Source organism: Vigna umbellata, chromosome 1 (genome assembly GCF_029865625.1).
Source record: "Vigna umbellata cultivar VRB3 chromosome 1, Vumbellata_1.0, whole genome shotgun sequence".
NCBI classification, from domain to species: domain Eukaryota; kingdom Viridiplantae; phylum Streptophyta; class Magnoliopsida; order Fabales; family Fabaceae; genus Vigna; species Vigna umbellata.
In genome coordinates this window covers 51528408-51548966 of record NC_142165.1, presented here as the reverse complement: position 1 = coordinate 51548966, position 20559 = coordinate 51528408, and the positions used below count along the sequence as shown (strand labels likewise).

The following is a 20559-nucleotide window of genomic DNA, read 5'->3' as shown; positions in this document are numbered from 1 at the left end:
AAAAAAAAGTAAATTTATTTACAGTTAAATTTAATAGAAACTTACAATATATTTTTTCTATTTTTATAATTTGTGCTTAAGTTAGTTCTAAGGGAAGAAAATTAATTTTTATTTTTTTGTCTGGAAGTTTTAAGTTTTAATTGGAAAAGTTAGTTGAAATAATACATACGATTAATATAGATACGGTGTGGAGTTAACACTTGCAGCAGATCTGCACCATGCGATTGTAAGTGCATGGATTATGATAAAGCTCAGCAGCACGGAACCACTGTGTTCGTTTCTTTGGCGCCCGCGAGTAAACTTGAACGAAGAAGATTTTCCTATCGTGGTGTGCAAAAGTGCGTACACCCCACACACATACTCTCTCACATCTTTCTCTTTCTAGAAAAAGCACTCAACAAAAATGGGAACACGATGAATGAGAGAGAGAAAAAGACAGAAGAGGAAGAAGTTGTGTAGGGAAAAAATCGGGGAAGCCGAATCCAGCACAATGCTTCTTCAACTTATTCAGCTATGGATGATGCTCTGCTTCGTTAGTGTTTCCTGTTCTGCACGGCAAGGTGAACCTAAGCATTCTCGTTCTTCTCTTTTTTCTCTCCTTTATGAGCCATGAAGTGGAGCTTTACTGTTTTCTTGATCAAATTTGGATTGTGGAAATTTCTCAATGCTTTCATTACTTTGATCTTCAGAGATTAAGAGTAGTAAGCTTGTCCAACCTCTGAAACTTTAAACCGGTTATGACCTCACCTCTATATTTTTTTCTTGTTTTAGCCTTTTCCTTTTGTTTCAAAACTAGGCTATGCAAATGCTATTTTTTTTTTTTTACTTGTGCTCTTATTTAATGATGTCTACAACAGGGGAGTTTATTACAAATAACTAAATTATTTTAGTTATACTAATATTTCACGTTGATTATGTGTCTCTTTATCTGTGTGCATTAACTTAAGCATCAGTAGATATGAAACAGATGTAGGAATTTTCAACAATTTTCTCTGAACTTTCCTGTTAGTGAAAGTTTGTTAAACACCATTATTATTCTGAATTTCTGATGAATACTAACTTTTACCATATTGAAATTTGTCGGGTTTGGTTTGCCTGTTACGCTTTAAATGAGCAATCATGTTAAGGAAACCATTGCATTTAATTCGTCATCATTTAAGCCAAGGGATGTAATTTCTTTCTCGCAATCTATTGGCAATGGACGAAATTTATGTTGACATTTACCACTGTAGTAGCAGTTTTTACATGGTTCTACCTATTATCTTTTCTTAGTGAATCTGAGTGTTAAACTTGCACTTATCATAGAGGATTATTGTTTTCAAAAGCTTTGTATAAATATTTTGTTTTTTCCCAATTTTGATTTGGTTCAAACCACTGCAGATCCATTTGCTATGCGAATAAGCTGTGGGGCTCGTCAAAATGTTCAAACAAGACCAACTAATACCCATTGGGGTGAAGATTTTGGCTATACAGGTGGCATAGTCGCTAATGCAACTCTTCCAAGTTACATCACCCCACCACTCAACACTCTACGCTATTTCCCTTTGTCTGAAGGTCTACAAAATTGTTACGTCATTGATAAGGTGCCAAAGGGTCACTACTTAATCAGAATCTTCTTTGGACTTGTTGGTCAGTCTAGAGGTACCATTATTGAGCCTCTATTTGACATTTCTATTGAAGGCACGCAGATATATTCTTTGAAATCTGGTTGGACCCATCAGGCTGATCAAGTATTTGCTGAGGCGCTAGTGTTTCTTATAGATGACTCTGTCTCAATCTGTTTCCATAGCACTGGTCATGGGGATCCCGCTATCCTTTCTATCGAGATTCTTCAAATTGATGATAAGGCTTATTATTTTGTTCCCCGTTGGAGTCAAGGGTTAATACTTAGAACAATTAAAAGACTGAGTTGTGGTTTTGGGCAGTCAAAATTTGACGTAGATTATGCAGGGGATCCCTGGGGAGGGGACAGGTTTTGGCAACGCATTAAAACTTTTGGTGAGGATTCAGAGTCTAGTCAACCTAGATCTGTTGAAACTAGAATCAAACATGCTTCACATCCGCCAAACTTCTATCCAGAAACTCTTTACCAGTCAGCGCTTGTTAGTACTAATAATCAGCCTGATTTAACATATACATTAGAGGTGGATCCCAACAGAAACTATTCTGTTTGGTTACATTTTGCAGAGATTGATTATTCAGTGACTACTGTAGGGCAAAGGATTTTTGATATTGAAATAAATGGTGATCTTGCATTCAAACATGTTGACATTGTAGAATTGAGTGGGGATATTTATACCGCCCTTGTGCTTAATACTACTGTTTCTGTTAATGGGAGGACTCTAACAATAAAATTGAAGCCAAAGGAAGGTAATCATGCCATAATCAATGCTATTGAGATATTTGAGGTTATAATGGCTGAGTCAAAGACTGAGTCAGAGGAAGGTATTGTGCTCATCCCTTCTATTGTTACAGTTTTTTCAACAACAGTTCATACTAGTGTTGTATGGTATTTATTGTATTATTAAAGATAACACATATTGAATTTTGGTAGACAACTCCAATGACTTTGAAATATCCACTATCAAGGTTGGTGTTTGGTCATTGGAGGCGACAGATAGCATTATGTGCATGTGCTTGGATGTTGTATTAGTCATATAGAGTTATGCAGTTTCTTTTTATTTCGAATCAACTAATATATCTCAAGAAACTCCAATTTTTGGGAGAGCTTGTCAAAAGTAGACCATGGAATTTATGCCAATCAAACATATTAGATCTCTTTGTCTCGTTATACTTTTCCTTTACTGACTGCTTTGGAGTTCTTCCTCCTAACCCATATCAGAGACAATATTTATTGATCATATGTTTTATAATACTTCTTCCATTTACTAATTTTCTATTTCATGAACTCCTAATAGTGCTTTAATAGCAAATGCTGCTTTTTGTAATTCGAATGAATATTAACTTTTGCAAGTTTATTATTATCTTTACTCTAGTTAGTGCTTTACAAGCATTGAAGAAGGCATTGAGGCTTCCATCCAGGTTTGGGTGGAATGGTGATCCTTGTGTTCCTCAACAACATCCATGGAGTGGAGTGGGTTGCCAATTAAACAAAAGTCGTGGCAGCTGGGTCATTGATGGACTGTAACTTCTTGTTATCCCTATGTAAATCGTTTTTGTTTTTTTGTTCATTTGATTCCCTGGTAGCCTATAATGCAGTTCTCTTCTTAAAAATTCTTTTATTCTCTTTCACTTAACCAATTTGTTCGCTTTAGTTGGCACCAAATCCAGATGTATTTTATTTGTTCAGCATCAGAGCCTCTAGATTAAGGAAATGGATGCCCTTCTATGAGGGAGAGAAAGAGAAGATTTTTGTGTTTTGGCTGTATGAATTTACATTTGCACGATCACAGCTTACATGTAAACTAGTTAAATATATTTCTTGCTAAAAGCCATTCTTTTTAACTTGTTCAGAAAGTGTAACTTAATTTTTACTTTGTTTTCTGATATGCTTTCATTTGGGGGAGTAACCCATGAATTGGACCTTCCCATTCTTAAATTTCTATAGGTCAATTTCACTTTCTTAAAAAAGGTTAAAAGTTCAAGATGAATTGCTCAAAGTTAGACCCCTATATGAAAATAGTTGTCAAATTAATCCCTCTTTGTATGATCTTTAGAGTTAAAACACATGTTTATGGATGGATCAGGAAAAGTGTTACATATAAGACTTAGAAATTCTATATTTTAGATCGTGTACATGGGAATTATTTAGTTTGGTACCTTACTATACTTCCGAGTAATAATATAGTTATCAAATTAAAAATGAGTATCGCATTTATGGGGTAAAAGTATGTTTTAAGTATTAACCCTAAAAAAGTGTAGAACTACAACCACCACAAGCTAAGAGATTGGTTCCACTATGCTACAAAGTCGTTGTGGTTTGTGTTCAGAACTGTTGATTTATTAATCACTTTAAATATTCTATCTCAATATATTGGTTTTTTTTATATATCTAGTTATTGATTGCTTTGTCTGTTGATGAACAGTGGCCTTGGCAATCAAGGTCTGAAAGGTTTCTTACCAGATGACATATCCAGACTACCTAATCTACAGATCTTGTGAGTTCCAGATATGTTTTTTAAGTATTTTGGAAAAAGATATATGCGTGAATATTTATGTCAATGCATGCATGAATCATGTATGCTAATAATGTATTCATTACAAAACCAGCTTAGGAATAAGTTCTGAATTACGAAGTTATAATTCTGTATTAGAAAGTTAATGACCAATTATTTTTATGTCAGTCCAGGTTAGATTTATATATGTCATGATGAGATGGTGGGGATTTATAGGTTGCTTTTCAGATTAACGTAAGATTGCTATTTCTAGCGTTACCTAAATCTGGCCTAAAAACCATAATATTTCTATAATTTGTTTAGGATTTAGTTTGTTTATATTTCTTGAATTTAATAATTTGTCCGACATGTTGGATGCCAAGGACCAGGACGGACCCAAAAGTTGAAGGCTTGGTCCAGTATTTTATATATGTAGGGGATAAGTTACTCTAAGAGTAACTTTGAAAGAGTTGTTCCCAATTTTATCTCAGTTTTTTTAAACTAAGTTCTAGTGAGTAACTTACATTTAGACTTCAGTTTTTTAAAATAAATGGTGAGTATAGAATTACTCTTTCAATTTTACTAATAAAAAAAGTTCTTTCAATTTTTAACTCATTATTCTTGAACTTACAGAAGCAACCACCATATTTATTTTCCCATAGCTTGCGCTAATTTGCTTAAGAACTGCAGAAACCTGAGTAGGAACGACATCCATGGAGCAATTCCATCTTCACTTGGTACAATAAATACCCTGCAAGTGCTGTTAAGTAATCTCTTCCTCTTTTTCTTATGATATTGTTTTCATTGTTATATGTTTTCAAAAAAGGTGGGAAACTTGTTCCATGAATTGTTGTCCTGGCCTTGACTATCATGTTATTGTCATTTCTGAATGCCATGTAACGATGCAGTGACCTATCCTACAACTTTTTCAATGGATCAATTCCAGAAAGCCTTGGACAGTTGTCGTCATTACAAATACTGTAAGATTCTCCAATGTTTAACTAACCCATAAAACACATACGAGGAGACAAATCTGTATCAAAATGTCTTCATGCAGGAACCTTAACAGCAACCTCCTATCTGAAAGGGTCCCGGCAACTCTAGGAGGAAGACTACTGTACAGAGCTAGCTTCAAGTATGTTATCAGAGCTTAAACTCCAGACAGTTACTGAAAATGATAAGATATTCCTCACGTACATGTTTGTTCACTTTGTTTTTTGCTAAATAACAAATATTTCTAACTTTTTGACTCGGTGATGTCTGCAGTTTTACTGACAACGCAGGTCTGTGTGGTATACCTGGTTTACCTACATGTGGTTCTCATCTTTCTTCCGGAGGTAAAATTGGCATTGGATTAGGGGCTTCATTTGCATTTTTCCTTCTTACTACCTGTTCAGTTTGTTGGTTGAAAAGGCGGCACAATATCCTCCGAGCTCAGAAAATTGCAGGTAAGGGATAGTCATAAATTGTAGACTACAGTTACACTAACAAAGCATTCTATGTTCTACTTTCACCTCTATTTACCATGTTTGGGTCTATTTAATTTTTGTAGAATAATCATTTTAAATATCTTGGAAAGTTTAAGAGATAATAGGTTATTGACAAAGTACAAATTTTGCACCGTCATTCAATCACACATAACATGTATGTATGGTAAACTGGTTAACTTCTATAATAAATACTTTAAAATTACCAATTTAAGATGTTATGCACTGTTGTTACCTATGGATGTATCTCTGTTCTTTTACTCAAAGTTTACTGCCTAGTACTATATTTAATCAGTCTAACTTGTTGGCCAATTTTACCAATATGTTCTTTAGTAACTCCACGGATGACCTTGAGAAGCAATAAGCATTAAGAGTGTTGAATTTAAATCTGTTCTCCTTTGTTCTTGCAGCAAGAGCAGCCCCATATGCAAAAGCAAGGACCCATTTTTCACGTGATATTCAGCTGACAAGGCACCATAATAATTTTGGCAAAACCTCAACAGCAGCTGAGAATGGACCTATTTTACTTTCATGATGGCATCTCATAATTCCTATTCACTGTATTGTCTTTTTCCTGCCATGAAAGCGTTTATTTTAGATTGCAGAATCCCTCTGCTAATGTAGATGAATGGCAGTGTAATCCGATCGATTTTTCGATGGTACTTGTCCTCCATAGCGTGATTACTCCAAATACGAAGTTTCTTGAGACAATGAACATCTTACAAGCAGAACTCGAAAAACTGTAAATCAGAAAATTTTGTTCATTATCGTGTCTACTTCAGTTTTCGCCCCTTTTGGGACTAATTAAATGTTGAGTCTGTATCCTCTGGGATGGAATTTCCTGTAGCTGAGATACACAATCAATATATCTGTGCTTTTTTTCTCTTGAAATTTTCAGTATGGAAGGATCAAAAGTACTATATATGATAAAGATCAAACGAACAAATCTAGACTATAAAAAATTATATATGAATTATTATTATGATTAAATTCAATTTGTCATTTTTGTGGTAATATTAAGAAATTTTAGTATTTAATAAAATAAATAAAAGAGAATACTAGATTTTTATTATATTGAACAATAAATTAGAGACAATTTTGAAATCGATATAAAAATTATAAAAATAAATTATTGCAATTAAAACATAATATCTTTACTGATTTGGTGCACTTTTTTTATTTGAAATCAATATTAACTGAAGTTAAAGTAATTTTAAAAATTTTGTTTATCTAAAAGGTAAAAATGTAAAACCACCTTTTCTTTTAATATGCAAAGTCAAAACTACCATAAAAATCATTCACGTTCTGCCTTGCCTCTAAACATTTTCACCATTTTTTTTTCTTCACTTGTTTTCATCCTTTCTCTTCACTTTGGCTAGGGTAGTTGCACAACCAGAGGAGAACACTTCCATTTCACCGTCATGAACTAGCTCAAGGTAAGTACTCATCTTCCATTCGTTGAGTACTCTCACATTTGCAAACTCTATCTTCCTCTACATGTGAGTTTTAAAAGTGTCCAAAACTTTTCTTCTTGAGTGCGAATCCAACACAACATTTGGATCATTAGGAAGCTAAATTTCAAACCGTTTGCATGTGGATTTTCATCAAATTGCTGCTTGTATGTTGAATTTGTGACTTCGGTATGATTGTATGATGTATGAATGTAATTTTGTCCAGCAATGTTTTGATTTGTTTTGATGTGCAAGATTGAGCTCTGTGCACTGAGAATAGGATGAAATACTACTATTTTCGCCTGAGTAAGAAAAAATTTCATCCAGTCGATAATAGCCAGGAATTTCACCTTGCTCGTTGTTGAATTCTCACCTAGGTGACATTCTCACCCAGGCGAGACTCGTCACACTCAAGCGGGTGGCTTCTCGCCCAGCAAGAATGCCACTACACTTATTTCTGGCCTCTGTCGATTTGTCGCCCAAGCGAAAACTTCTCCCCCAATTCATCCAAGGATTATGAGGAGACATATCAAACAGTGAAGAAAAGATATACTAGATCTTCAAGACAATTCAATTCTGTAAGTATAATTATTATTGTATTTAAAAGCTGACAACTTTTTCTTATTTCTTAAAACATAACAGTTGAAAACTACTTTTTTGTTGGGACTATAATAAAGCTGCAATTCCAAACTTGCTGCTACAAAAATATTCTAACTCTCCACATATATCTGAATAATTGCCATCACATGCCCTCCATAAATTTTTAGCAAGATTCAGTATGCTATTACAAGATTTCTAGGTGAAAAAAGCCTAAGGTTGAGTTTCTCTAAGGAGTTTCTATGTGAAATTGTATCTTGATGAAAACTAAAAGTATAATATATTTTTCTACCTAAAACACTAAAAGTATATATAATTTTGCTAGCTAAAATACTTCAAATTCATGAAAAAGAAACAACTAGCTAGGCGTTTTCTGTGTCACTTGAGCCAGCTTGAGAATCAGCCTGAGAACCAGCTTGAGAACCAGCTTGAGATCCTTGTGAACCAGCTTGTGCATCCAAATTTAATTCCAACTCCTCTTCAACATTGTCAACAATCGTCCACCTGTTAGATGCATCGACCGTAATTAAGCTTTAGTTTAGCTTGAAATGATCAAATTCAAAACCATATTTTAACACCATACCTCTCAAGCACAAACTTCCCTTCTTTGTATGTTTCATTCTTTTCATATGCCAGAACCTAAACCAATTCAAAAACTCATTATGACCTCTTCAAATTAGATTGATACAGAAACACATGAAAAGACTTGACTTGCATGTGCATGATGATACCATTGGTGCATGATGATACCATGGGTGCTTAATCAATCCTTCTAAATAAATCTAGAAGTAGCATATTTTCATTGATGGAATCTAATGTTTAAGTACTTTGGGATTCTCTTTCCATGATTTCTAATTTAATTTGATTCCAAACAGGACTATATGAAACAGAAACATGGCTTAAAGGGACATCAATTTCTGATGGTGCTCACACATCTAATGAACTTCATTGATATTTTAAACTTTCAAGACTCACCCAACCACATATTAATGATGGAAAATCCTCAAGTAACCAGGTGCAAAGTTAAAACTTACATATTTCCATCCAAGAAGTTGTCCACAGCTGCAACAAAATATGTCTTCAACTGTGTGCAGTCCAGATATCATCATTCTCTCCACCGGAGGCCCAAGAGTTATGTTCACGCTATTTGAGGCCAAAAGTTAACAAAATAAGGATGTTGTAAAAAGTTAGTAACAAAGGTTTGAGATAAGGCGTTGATATGTAAAAAAAAACAAAAGTGCTAATTATGAGTCAGAAGAAAATCATAATTCTTTTAATATCATTGATAAAATCATAATGCTTCAATCGAATTCCCGAAACCATCAAAGGAATAGATGCTTTTTGGTGGGGAAAGGACCTTGATGATGGGGACGCCTGGCAGTATGGGACCACTAAAATAATCCGTAACAAATTACTGAAAAAATACTGAAGATAGAAAAGGGACAGAAGAGGGGGCAGCGAACAGATACAAATGATTTCAAACAACTTACACTTTGCTGAAAAGGTATGCTCTTCCTTGGTTGCAGTTGAAGTTCTGATCAACAAAGAGAAACAAACTATAGTCAAATTGATAGAGTAGATGGTACAAGGAACTAGGTACATTTGCACAGTAGAATAAGTAGTAGCAATGAATGATAGTTATCTAGGACAAGGCTAAATTTGACAGTAGAACTTATGATTTTGGATACTCCCACAAAAATGAAGCAAAATGTACCACGATAAAGTTAGCTGACATCTTCATTAAGAAGACAAATTATACTACAGGAATCTATGTGGAAGAAGACTAAATGTACCAAAAGTATCTAGAGATGAAATAATTCACTTTCCTTTCAAGAAGAACAGCAACGATGTGCATCAATAGTTGACATATAATTCACTTTCATTGTCTACTCTTTACATATAAGCTCAAGGTAAGAGGCAAGTTTACAATGATGTGCATCAATAGTTGAAAAACTATAGCAAAATTCTAATCATGCATGCTTTAGAGCCGCAGATAAAAGAAGAAACTTCAAAAAATAAACTAATTCTACCCAATATTATCTCACTTGTAAACGTCAAGCTGATATTAGGAGAGCTCCCTATCTCATCCACAATGGAAGTGGAGTAGTAAAGGGTGTCCAAAAAATTCAAACAATTAAAATCTATCCATATTTACACATATCCAAATCACTTTAGGTTCATTTTTCTGCATTGGTTTCATTTCCAAATCCACTCTTTTGGATATCAAATCCAATCCAATTAATTAGATAGTCGTTTGGGATTTTAAAAAAACCAAAAATCAATGGCCATCCTAAAACGTTGTTTGGTGTAGGCATCTTTTGGTTGGTCTCAACCTTTTACTTGATTTTGATCAGGATATGTTTTTGTTGGTCTTGGTCAAACCATTACCAGCTCATCCTTGATTGGTTCATCATCAACTCAGCCTCGGCCAAGATATTATTACTGGTTCATCCTCAACTAGGACATCCCTACTATTTCAATTGCTCATATCCAGCTCAACCTCAGTTGTATGGTATACTCATGGTCAGCTTGACCATGATCACCACCTGGGCATCGTTAGCTCAACACAAAGCCAGGGCCTTGTTCGCACAACCTCATTCACAATATTGTTGGCTCAACTGAAGAAGTTTCAGTCCCAACCCTAGCTGAAGAATATTTGGATGACTTCAACCCAAGCACCTTTCCGTCAATCATGTCTCAGTTAGTAGTATTGATCAAGATAGCTTTCAGACAAACTCGATGAAATCATCTTTCAGTAAACTTCAGCTAGCACATCTTTAACTTAACTTCAGTTAAAGTATCACTACTTTGGCTTCGGCCAGAGCATATTTACTTTTATCTCCAACAATCCGTCTCCTGTTCAACCTCGTCTAAGCCTTCTTCAGCTTGATTTCATCAAATCAGCTTTCAGTTTCAAACCAATTTCAAAATTGGTTTGAGATATAAAACCAAATCTAAAGCCAAAGCGGATTTGATAAAAAAAAAAGTGATTTTAAAACCAAATTTAAACCAAATTAAAAAAATCCAAACAAAATTTATCCAATTAAAGAGATAACGATTTCAAATCTAATCCATTTAATTGGATATGGTTCAGATATGAATGGATTTTTAAAAGTTCAATCCATGCCCACAAAAGAGCAAAACAGAAAGGCAAGTGATCAAAAGTAGTCATACATATCAAATCAGCAAGTTTTATAGTGGATTGAGTGTTGAAAAAAAGGAAAATAACTTGTATTCCAAGTCACTTCCTTGGTGTGATGCATTGAGACAGTTGGGGGTGAAAACCTCCCTGTCTCAATATAGATCCTTCAACAGGGCACAGACAGGCTCTACGCAAAGGGACTTATCATATGGAAAAGTGAACACGATACACTTTTTCATTCAATCATTTTCCAAATTCATGGATTCGACCTCAGTTGAAAACTTTACCGTGTAGCTGCGAAACAAAACATGATCTACCTCCATTTCTAAAATTTTCCCCACAAGTAATTCCCTTTTTCAAAAAAAGCACCATCTTCATTAACCCAATTAAGCATTTCCAAACAGCAAATAGCAGCACCATTACACGCCTGCCACAATTGACAGACCAAACCATCAGACTCCAAATATCAAATCAAACACATAATTTTTCAATAATGAAAACCGAAAGACTGAGCTAATTACTGAAAGCGCCACAGGACATTGCCGGCAGACACGGTACAATCGATTCCATGTTCCCACAAAACGATTGCAACCCAATAACTTCCAGTCAATAATCAACCAAAAAACACAGACTTTCTGCACGATCAATTAATGGGTCCCTTGTAATTCCGATTGATTTTTAAAAAAGAAACGGCCAAAATCCAATCTTTCACCAATATCACCCACACAAAGTTCATGCCCGAAACAAACTCCAAAAAGAAGAAAAAATAAATCAAGTTTCTTTAACAAGTATTAAAATTTAGAAATAAAAAAAGAAAAGAAAAAAGGATGGAATAGAAATTGAATTTAAAGAAAAGAGAAGAGGGAGAAGACATACCCGAGAAAGAATGTTATGAGCGAGGGCAAGAGGGGTATTGCAGTATCTGCATCCGTAGGATCTGCCATCCAAATCAACAAGAAAAACCCTTCCCATGTCAACCCCACTCTCTCATAAACCCACACAACACAAACCACCAACGACAACAACAAAATAGCCTCTGCAGAACACCCCAAACGCGCAATCTCACTGTAACTGTCGTTAGCTCCAACCAATATATATATATACATATAATCTCTCCTTCCTCAGTCCTCTTTTTATTAAAATAATTCTTGAAGGGACGACTTTTCTTAACGTGAATATTCATAAAATTTTCTCTCTTATTACTTTTACAATATATGTATACATGCAAATTAAATAGAGAAAACAAATATATAAATGATGTATTAATATTCTTATAAACTTTAAATAACAATTAAGTTATAACAAAAAATATTTAAAGAAACAATATACTTACAAATGAATAAAGGAAATAATCAATTGAAATAGTCATTCCTTCTCTTAAACAAATTGTAACTACATTTTTATTGAATAAAAAATTTTAAAATGTATTAAATTTAATTAATATTTGACATTTGACTAAATTATTGCATTATATAGTTGTTTTACTATAATTACATTTTACCAAAAAAAAAGATCATGTTATTAATAAATTTAATTAAGTTTTTTAACGGTTACGAAGTTACTTAAATGATTGCTTGTTCCAATCCCCAAAAGTAGTATCTCTCGTGTTTGAATATAGGCGTCGAACTTATCACAACACGGCTTGAAAATAAAAAAAGCTCTTTTTTCACTTTAAATATTTGGCACGGTAACTTTTGTCCAATTGGATATTATAATAAGTAATTGAATTTGTAAACAACCAATTTCGGTAACGTTCATTAATTAAATAATAAATAAAGCCTGCATATTCTTTAGTTATTACTTTTGTATTGTGGAATATTATTTTTAATATTTCAATAGAATATTTTTTTAATAAAGCCTGCATATTGTAGAATATATATATATTTCAATAAAATATTATTTTTAAATATAAAAATTAGTTTACACTAGGTCTTTAACGACACGCATGTAACGTCTGACCACCGAAAATTCAATGTAAAAAATGACCGGTAACATTTTTGTAAATAAAACGTCATTATAGAAGTCGGTTCTCTAGGGTCGGACGTCAAATCCTCCTTTAGACATCACCCCCTCAGATCAGACGTCAAAAATGTCCGAAAACATCTCATTTTAAGCGGTAATATTTATTTTTTTACGCATAAACGTCGCCCCCCCCCCCCCCCCCACCCCATATCATACGTCAAATCCTTCTTTAGATGTCAGCCTCCCAGATTAGACGTTAAAAATGTATGAAAATATCTCATTTTAAGCGCCAATATTAAATATTTTTATGACATAGATGTCGGGCCCCCCAAATCAGACATCAAATCCTTCTTTAGACGTCGAGCCCCCCATACTAGAGTCAGAAAGGTCTAAAAATAAACGTTAGTGCCCCCTAGATCAGACGTCAAATCCTCTGTCAGAAGTTACAAAATCAGAATTGAAAGGTCACTTTTGCAGACATTAGACGTTGAACGTAGCAAGGGCCAACGTCTAATACACATTAGACGTCGGATCCCCTTCCCCAAACGTTAATAAGCTGCAAAAATATCTCAAAAGTAGCGCCAAAATAATTTTTTTATCAATTAGACGTCGGACCTAGAGGGGGGTTGACGTCAAATGCCCTTTTAAACCCCAAAAACTCAGAATGTGAGCCTCACTTTCTTTCACGTTTTCATTTGAGTTTTTGCTTCGTTCGTGTTCGCTAGTTACACTTTTCCTCTCTCGCTGCGTTCATCTTCTTCCTCTGCTTTCTCTCGTTCGCCATTAATGTTCAAGTAAGTTTTCTTCCACTTTTCACAGTTTAAAATCATTTTGCACCGATTATATTACGTTTAGAACCATTATCTTTCATTTGCACCAATTAAAATTCATTTTCATTAGCTTTTGGTGTAGTTCTTGGGCGCATTGTAGGACAACTGTGGCAGCGATTTCCAACCGTTATTGTCGCGTTTTTCTCCTCAGCCTCACAGCGACACTTGTCCACTCCCTCACCTTCACGATGACAAAATGTTTTTTAGAAAAAGTTCATAAATTGATGCCTGTTCAAAGACAACAGATGTCAATTTAACGTCTTCCACTATGATGTCAGACATTTAACAAACGTCAAAAGCCTAAAATAACAGACGTTAAAAGCTATGTTTGTGTTAGTGTTACTAAATGGATAAGTTATTAAGTCTATATGTTGATGCGAGTAAATTGATTTAAGATGCAAACCAAATAAGACAAAATGGTTTTTTTTGAAGTGATTAATCAAATTATATTTATTTTAACAACACTGTTCATATGTGGATATTTATAAAAGTGTGAAAAACTAAATTTAACATCATTATAAACTCAACGAAAGAGGTGGGGATATTGAAATAAAAGAAGAAAAGTAGAATGAACATGTTAAGAGTTATGGAGGTGAAGGAAGCAATTAGGAGACAAAAGCTTTTGTTTTCTCTAACATATGGGTTAGATATTAGCTTGTGCAGATTTATTTTTTTCATGGCTAATGTAAGAATTTAGAAAATAGAGTATTAGAGTTTATAAGTGTTTTAAAATAATAAAATCAAGTATTATAAAGTTAAAATAATTCAATAATATAAATAGAATTTCTTAAACTTATCTCATTTTCTAAAACACTAATCATTCCTCTAAAACTCTTTGTCTAAGTTCCCTTTTCCCTTTTCTCTAAAATTTCTAACTCATCAGTTATTTGTTTGATGATTAAGAGATCACAACAGTGCAATCGTCATTCTCTACCGATCAGTTTCTGGTTTAAAGCAAGTAAGTTTCTACTCCTTTTTTCTTTCGCTCTTAGTTTGAGATTAGGAATCCTTTATCGCATGTGTTATCTATCTCTCTTTCCTAGTTTCTTTTTTATCAGAGGTTCTAAGGACTCTCTCTTATCACTTTTCTATGTTCTGTAGGTGTTCTTAGGATTCCTTGAGTTAAAAGCAAGGTTTGTGAGCTGTCTAGAGTTGTGGTAGTTCTCTTTGAAGTAAGGGAAGCTAGTTATTGTTTTATGTTAAATTATAAAGTATGAACTGATAATATTTATGGTGTGTAGTTTGTAGATATTGAATGTTTATGCTTGAAATGTTAGTTAATGTGAATTGTAGTTGAGTAAGTGAATTTGATCACATGATGATTGTTGATACTGAATGATTCAGTGTTAAACTCAAATTGTATGATGAATGGTGTTGTTGAGATGTTTGGTGGTGTTGAATTTGGTTAAATGTGGATGAGAATTGAACTAGGTTGAATTGTAAGTGTTTTTGGTCAAAAATAGAGGGTTTTTGTGTGAGTTTTTGAGTTAAGGGTTAACAAGAGGAAATTAAGTTTTAGATTTTGTTTGAATGTGATTTCTGACTTGTCAAAGTCCCTAAGTTACTCAAATATGAACTAGAACTTGTGAAATTCAATTATGGTCTCTAAAGTGAGGTTTTGGTTAGATTGATCGGGAACCTTATTGTAAAATGAGTTAAAAACTAGTTTAAGTTGGGTTATACACATTTGGTTAGTCCATGAGGTTTAGAATCCATTTCAGGAAGTGTTAAAAGTTGATAAAAGTGTTTAGGATAGGTCTTGGGGGTTTATGCAAATTCTGCAGTTTAAGTGCTGCAAAATTATGCAAAGAAGCTAGACGAGCAAGAGTAGCTCATTGGGTGAGTTTATGGGAGTTCTAGTGGCTAAGCGAGCCAGCTCGTTGGGCTTGTGGAGCTTATTGTTTTATCTCTCGCTGTGTTAGTGAAGAGTATTCGTTAGGCGAGTATATAAGGTTTTTGGCAATAAGTTTGAGAGGCTAAGTGAGCCAGCTCGCTTGGCTTGTGAGGCTTACTGTTTTGTCTCTCATTGGGCGAGTAGAGGCTACTCGCTAGGCAAGCCTGTGTTCGTTCGAAACTTTGTTTCTGGTGCTGGGCAAGTGGGTCTGAGTCATTTTAGGTGTTTTAACTTCCTTTCTCCTTTGTGCATAGTTTTAAATGGTATAATGGTTTATTGTATGATCAGTGGTATGGTTTGTAACATATGATTGAATGGAATGAGGTGTGTAAGAGTTCTAAGAAAAATTCTTAATGGATGTATCAAAGTGTTGTTTGTATGAATGTAGAAAGTTCAGTCATGGGAGTTATCCTAACACTCTAATGATCATTCATTCTCAATTAGAGAGGAGTGATATATGTGGTGAGAGTAGCAAAAGGTCTTAGTCTAGATGCTTCCAGTATGGCCTGAGACACGGTATAGACAAACATTGTGAGTGTGGTAGGGTGAAACCTATTGGCAATGACTCTGCAGAGTAGTAGAGACTACCATAAGTGCATGACCCGTCATAGTTCGACACTTATACTAAATCTGGATAGTTCAAGTCTAGGTTAAAGGCATGATTAAGATGTTTGAATTATTTTGTGTGAAACATGACATATGTATGAAATCTTGATATACTATGATTGGTTTTGTATCACTAGCTTATCCTGAGTAGTAGAGACTACTACAAGTGCATGACCCGTCATAGTTCAACATTTATATTAAATTTGGATAGTTCAAGTCTAAGTCAAAGGCATGATTAAGATGTTTGAATTATTTTGTATGAAACATGACATATGTATGAAATCTTGATATACTATGATTGATTTTGTATCACTAGTTTATCCTAATTGTTTTTGTCTTGTTTGGATGTTTTCGTGCGTTGTTTTCTTGACGATAATGTCTCGCTAGAGCAAGCATTTGAGAAAGATGCAACTGATATTTAGTTTCTTTTAGACTTAATATTTTATATATAGTTTTGTTTTAAAACTTGTATATAAAGTTTGATTTATAGTTATATTACATAACTGTGATAAAACTTTATATTTTCAACGTGTTAATTGTTGTATTTTATATACTACATGATAGTTTCTGTATAATGTTTATACTATGCAATTGTAATTGAGATGTAACAACTAATATCTTCAACTTTAATAACAAACAAGTTAATTGATAAAGTTCTATATAAGAATAAATAAATCTGCTAATTTGTTTGTATGATGCTTTATGTTTTTATAAATAACAATAAACACATGTTATATAATTAAATAAATTAATTCTATATATTAAATGGATATGAACTAACAGTATTAATAGAGTTAATTATTTAAGAGACAATATATAATTTTATTTTGTTTCCTGACGAGGTGGGACAATTTGTCACATTAACTATTTTTCTAAATTAAATATTTAAATTGCTATGAACTAACAGTATTAATAGAGTTAATTATTAAATAAATTAACTATTTTTCTAAATTAAATATTTAAATAATGATAACCACATATTTAATTTAATAATAAAATCAAATCTTGATAATATCTAAACATAAAGAATGAATTAATTAAAGGTAATTTTCTTTCTAATTTTGAGACTTAAAAATATATGTTTTAGTAATAATAATAATATTACGTATTTATGAAGTCTTTCTCTAAACTAATATTATGCTTTTTTAACAATGAGAATAAAAAAAAGAAAAATATCACAATAGTTTGATTCAGATATACACTCTTATTAATTTGGCTCAACATATATTAATTCTAAAAGTTTAGAACTCTTAATATTTAACTTAATAATGAAATTATAATTAATGCACAAATATTTTACACGAAATATTGCGTAATTCAAATTCTTCATTGCATTTAAATATAAAAAAAATATAACTTTTTTTGTTTACATCATATTCACATAATAATAATAATAATAAATTTAATTTTTAAAATAATAAACATGATTCATCTTTATTTAAGTCAATGTTTTAATTATTTGTACGCTAACATAAATATTTTAAAAATATAAATAATATATTTAAGTAATTATAAAGTATAGATGCTAACCTTTTTTTTAAATGGTGTTTTTTCTAATAAATATTAGTGGGAACTTATTTTTTTATTTTTTTAGTTTTTGGGCAACCTGCCACAACTTTCTTTTTCTTTTTCATTGTCACAATTTCCAGTTGCCATATTTCTTGACAAAAGTCACGTGTTATGTGTTCGTACACACAGATTAAGGCGTATTAAGTGCCATGAGCTTGATACTACCCAATTATTGAGTCAGATTAGTAACGGGAACTGCTTCGTCCACCTCCTCAAATTTCTTTCAGCACCCCATTGTAAATGTAAAAAGTCAATAATAACCTTGGTAAGCATTTCATTTAACCCTAGTTTTCCTCCACTTCTTCACAGTAAGGCTGCTGCTGGTAATGCCATGTACTCTATGTAACCTGATGCAAAATGAAATTAAATGAAATGTTGAATTTTGGTATGCAAATCTTGACTTCCGGATAATCTTTTCTGGTGCATTGAAGAATCATTGCGGAATTTCTTTTCCGTATGACATTTAAAACAACTTTTGCGTATTAACTTTTCCTTAAGTATAAATACAATTCCGGAAACACTATGTACCACCCAGCTTCATAGTGTTCAAATAAAATGACAAGGGTGGGAGTGGAATTAAATTAAATAGTAGGGTGCATGAAGAAAATGATGAAGTGCAGGAAACAATATCCATTTAGTAATTTATTGGGCCAAAAGCTTGCTTTTAGTTAGGATATGATCCAAGTACTAAACAATATCCATTAGTACTAAGCTTTTCTATTTTGCCGATCACTATGCATATTTATTGAATTCTTTGCCATCAATTCAAGATTTTCGATGGCTTCATTTCCTGATTTTAAATTAAATGAACATCCACTTACTGCATTCAAAGTTGCCTTAAAAGTGAACGAAAGCCTTAAATTAGATACATGGCTTTATTTTACATTGCATTTTCTATTTTTTATTTTATTTCAATTTTCTAGTTTATATTCTTTATCAATAATAAATTAAGGCCGGTTAGTCGTAATTGTTTTAATTTTATAATTTTTAGCTTATTTGAATTTTATTCATTGTTTATGTGATAATTTTTTTTGTTGTAAATATTGTTTTTGAATGATTCTGGTTGTATTGGATTCTACACTTTTAGGACTACAAAATGAATGTATAGACGTCTAAATGTGGACTCTTCTACTATTTTTTTTAAATGATTTTTAGTAATTGACACAAATTTACTTATAGGGTAAGATATGCACATTTTTAATTGAACTTATAAACTTAATTAGATCCATTAGTAACATTAGGATTAAGATTTAGAGCATAGTATAAGTTATTTCTAAAAGAGAAGACAAAAATCAATTGCACAATTTTTATGATTTTAACTTTTCTTTCTATTTTTATTTTCACTATTATCTAATGGGAAACTAAATTCCTAAGGATCAATTTATAGATTCAACATCAAACAACACTAATTGAGTTATTGTACCAATCATTCTTCATTTGCAATTCTTTAATTTATAGACGCTCAAAAAGTACGTCTTTATTTAACCAATCTTCAATAACATTAACTTCCTTTTCATCCTCAACACCAATGTCATCCTCATCATCATTTACACCCTATACTTCTTCCCCTAACTCTACATCCTCAATACCACCAACATCATCCTCATTTACCTCTTCTTCCCTAACATCTTTTTGTTCTTCCCTTACTTCTTCCTCCCTTACCTTTTCTTGTTTTGAATCTTCACCTACACCACTAATCTAGTGAATTATTTTATGCCTGATAGGAATATGCTCACCATATATATCAACTTCCTCTTCATTAGCCTTTACATAGTTAGACAAGTCTATTGCATCCCTATTGATAGTCAATAGTTTCAAATTGTTGTCTAAACTTTCTTTTGAACCCTTCCACCAAAGCTTAACATTGTCGACATATTTGAACTCTTGTATTATGCTTAATGCTTCAAAATATGACCATACATTAGGATCAATTCCTCTAACCACAAGTTTTTCTTCACCTAGATAATGCAATCCTCTTTTCTTTTCGAACTTAGCTATATGATGAAAAACTACATTGAAACTCCTTTCAAACACTACATTCTAAATCAACAATCAATTAAAAAAAATAATGATAAGCCTAAATGCATTGACCAAACAAAGCAACATTGCAAAAAACGAAAAACTATATACAAACTAACCTCACTTATAGATTTCACGACTTCATGATTAAAATCCCTATGTTTGAACATTATTTTCTTTTTCTAACTTCCTCTTACACGCTTTCGAGACCTTCACATGTGAAAACCCTTTCCTTCAATGTTCTTCTTCATTTTCAAGTTGCCCTTAAATTCTAGTGCCTTATTTTTTGAGTTGCGTGCTTCCAATAAACCCAAACAAAATGTTTTTCCAAATACATGTTTTTCCCTAAACTAATTTCATATATGTAAAATGTTCTTTCTTCTTCATTTTCCACATGTCACAAATAACAACAAATGTGTCTACTAATGGACAGGTGATGTGCCACTTTGTTTGCCACTTCAAAAACAAATTAACATCATTAATCATTGACGACTGATTCCATGCATTTCATAAGGATAAGGACATAATAGGATCAAACTTTGGAATAGAGACTAAACCCAAAATCGCTTAATAATTTAAGGACCAAAAACATAGTTAACCCAAAAAATTATAATTGGTCTGTGAATTGGTGTCTAACATTAGCTACCAAGGTTTTGGCTACCAAAGGAATTATTGTCTAAATTGGTCTCTAATTAACCAAATTAGGCATTGATTCCTTTGGTAGCCAAAACCTTGGTAGTTAATGTTAGAGACCAATTCACAAACCCATTATAGTTTTTTATCCATATAATAGAGACTATTTTAGATACCAATAACTTTTAGTTTATAAATTGATATCTAAATTAGTCACTATAGTGACTAATTATTTTTTGTCTCTAAAAATGGTT

General features: G+C 32.7%; 2 protein-coding genes across 8 annotated transcripts; one reads left to right on the top strand and one right to left on the bottom strand.

The window, feature by feature from the left end:
• Positions 1-299: 299 nt before the first annotated feature.
• Positions 300-6493, top strand: LOC148205703 (receptor-like protein 4). 5 transcript variants are annotated; one of them, XM_088103697.1, is made up of 9 exons: positions 313-560; positions 1381-2445; positions 2997-3144; positions 4047-4118; positions 4806-4877; positions 5024-5095; positions 5173-5250; positions 5382-5563; positions 6013-6493. In XM_088103697.1, exons 1-9 carry the CDS (start codon positions 419-421, stop codon positions 6135-6137), a joined length of 1956 nt encoding a protein of 651 aa, XP_087959823.1. In that variant the 5' UTR covers positions 313-418; the 3' UTR covers positions 6138-6493. The 5 variants fall into 5 exon arrangements, 3 of the variants coding, with proteins under 3 accessions (XP_087959825.1, XP_087959824.1, XP_087959823.1); XR_015783316.1 differs by lacking the exon at positions 6013-6493 and having other exon boundaries at positions 301-560; positions 4806-4882; positions 5382-5444; XR_015783315.1 differs by lacking the exon at positions 6013-6493 and having other exon boundaries at positions 300-560; positions 4806-4882; positions 5024-5250; positions 5382-5451.
• Positions 6494-7778: 1285 nt separating this feature from the next.
• On the bottom strand, positions 7779-11939 carry LOC148205702 (protein yippee-like At5g53940). Of its 3 annotated transcripts, XM_088103696.1 has the most exons (6): positions 11669-11827; positions 11080-11219; positions 9141-9184; positions 8685-8793; positions 8234-8289; positions 7779-8154 (listed from the first exon to the last, which is right to left on the bottom strand). In XM_088103696.1, the coding sequence occupies exons 2-6, from the start codon at positions 11113-11115 to the stop codon at positions 8013-8015; spliced, it is 387 nt and encodes a 128-aa protein (XP_087959822.1). In that variant the 5' UTR covers positions 11116-11219; positions 11669-11827; the 3' UTR covers positions 7779-8012. The 3 variants fall into 3 exon arrangements, with proteins under 3 accessions (XP_087959822.1, XP_087959821.1, XP_087959820.1); XM_088103695.1 differs by lacking the exon at positions 11080-11219 and having other exon boundaries at positions 11669-11889; XM_088103694.1 differs by lacking the exons at positions 7779-8154; positions 8234-8289 and having other exon boundaries at positions 8699-8793; positions 11669-11939.
• Positions 11940-20559: the final 8620 nt, after the last annotated feature.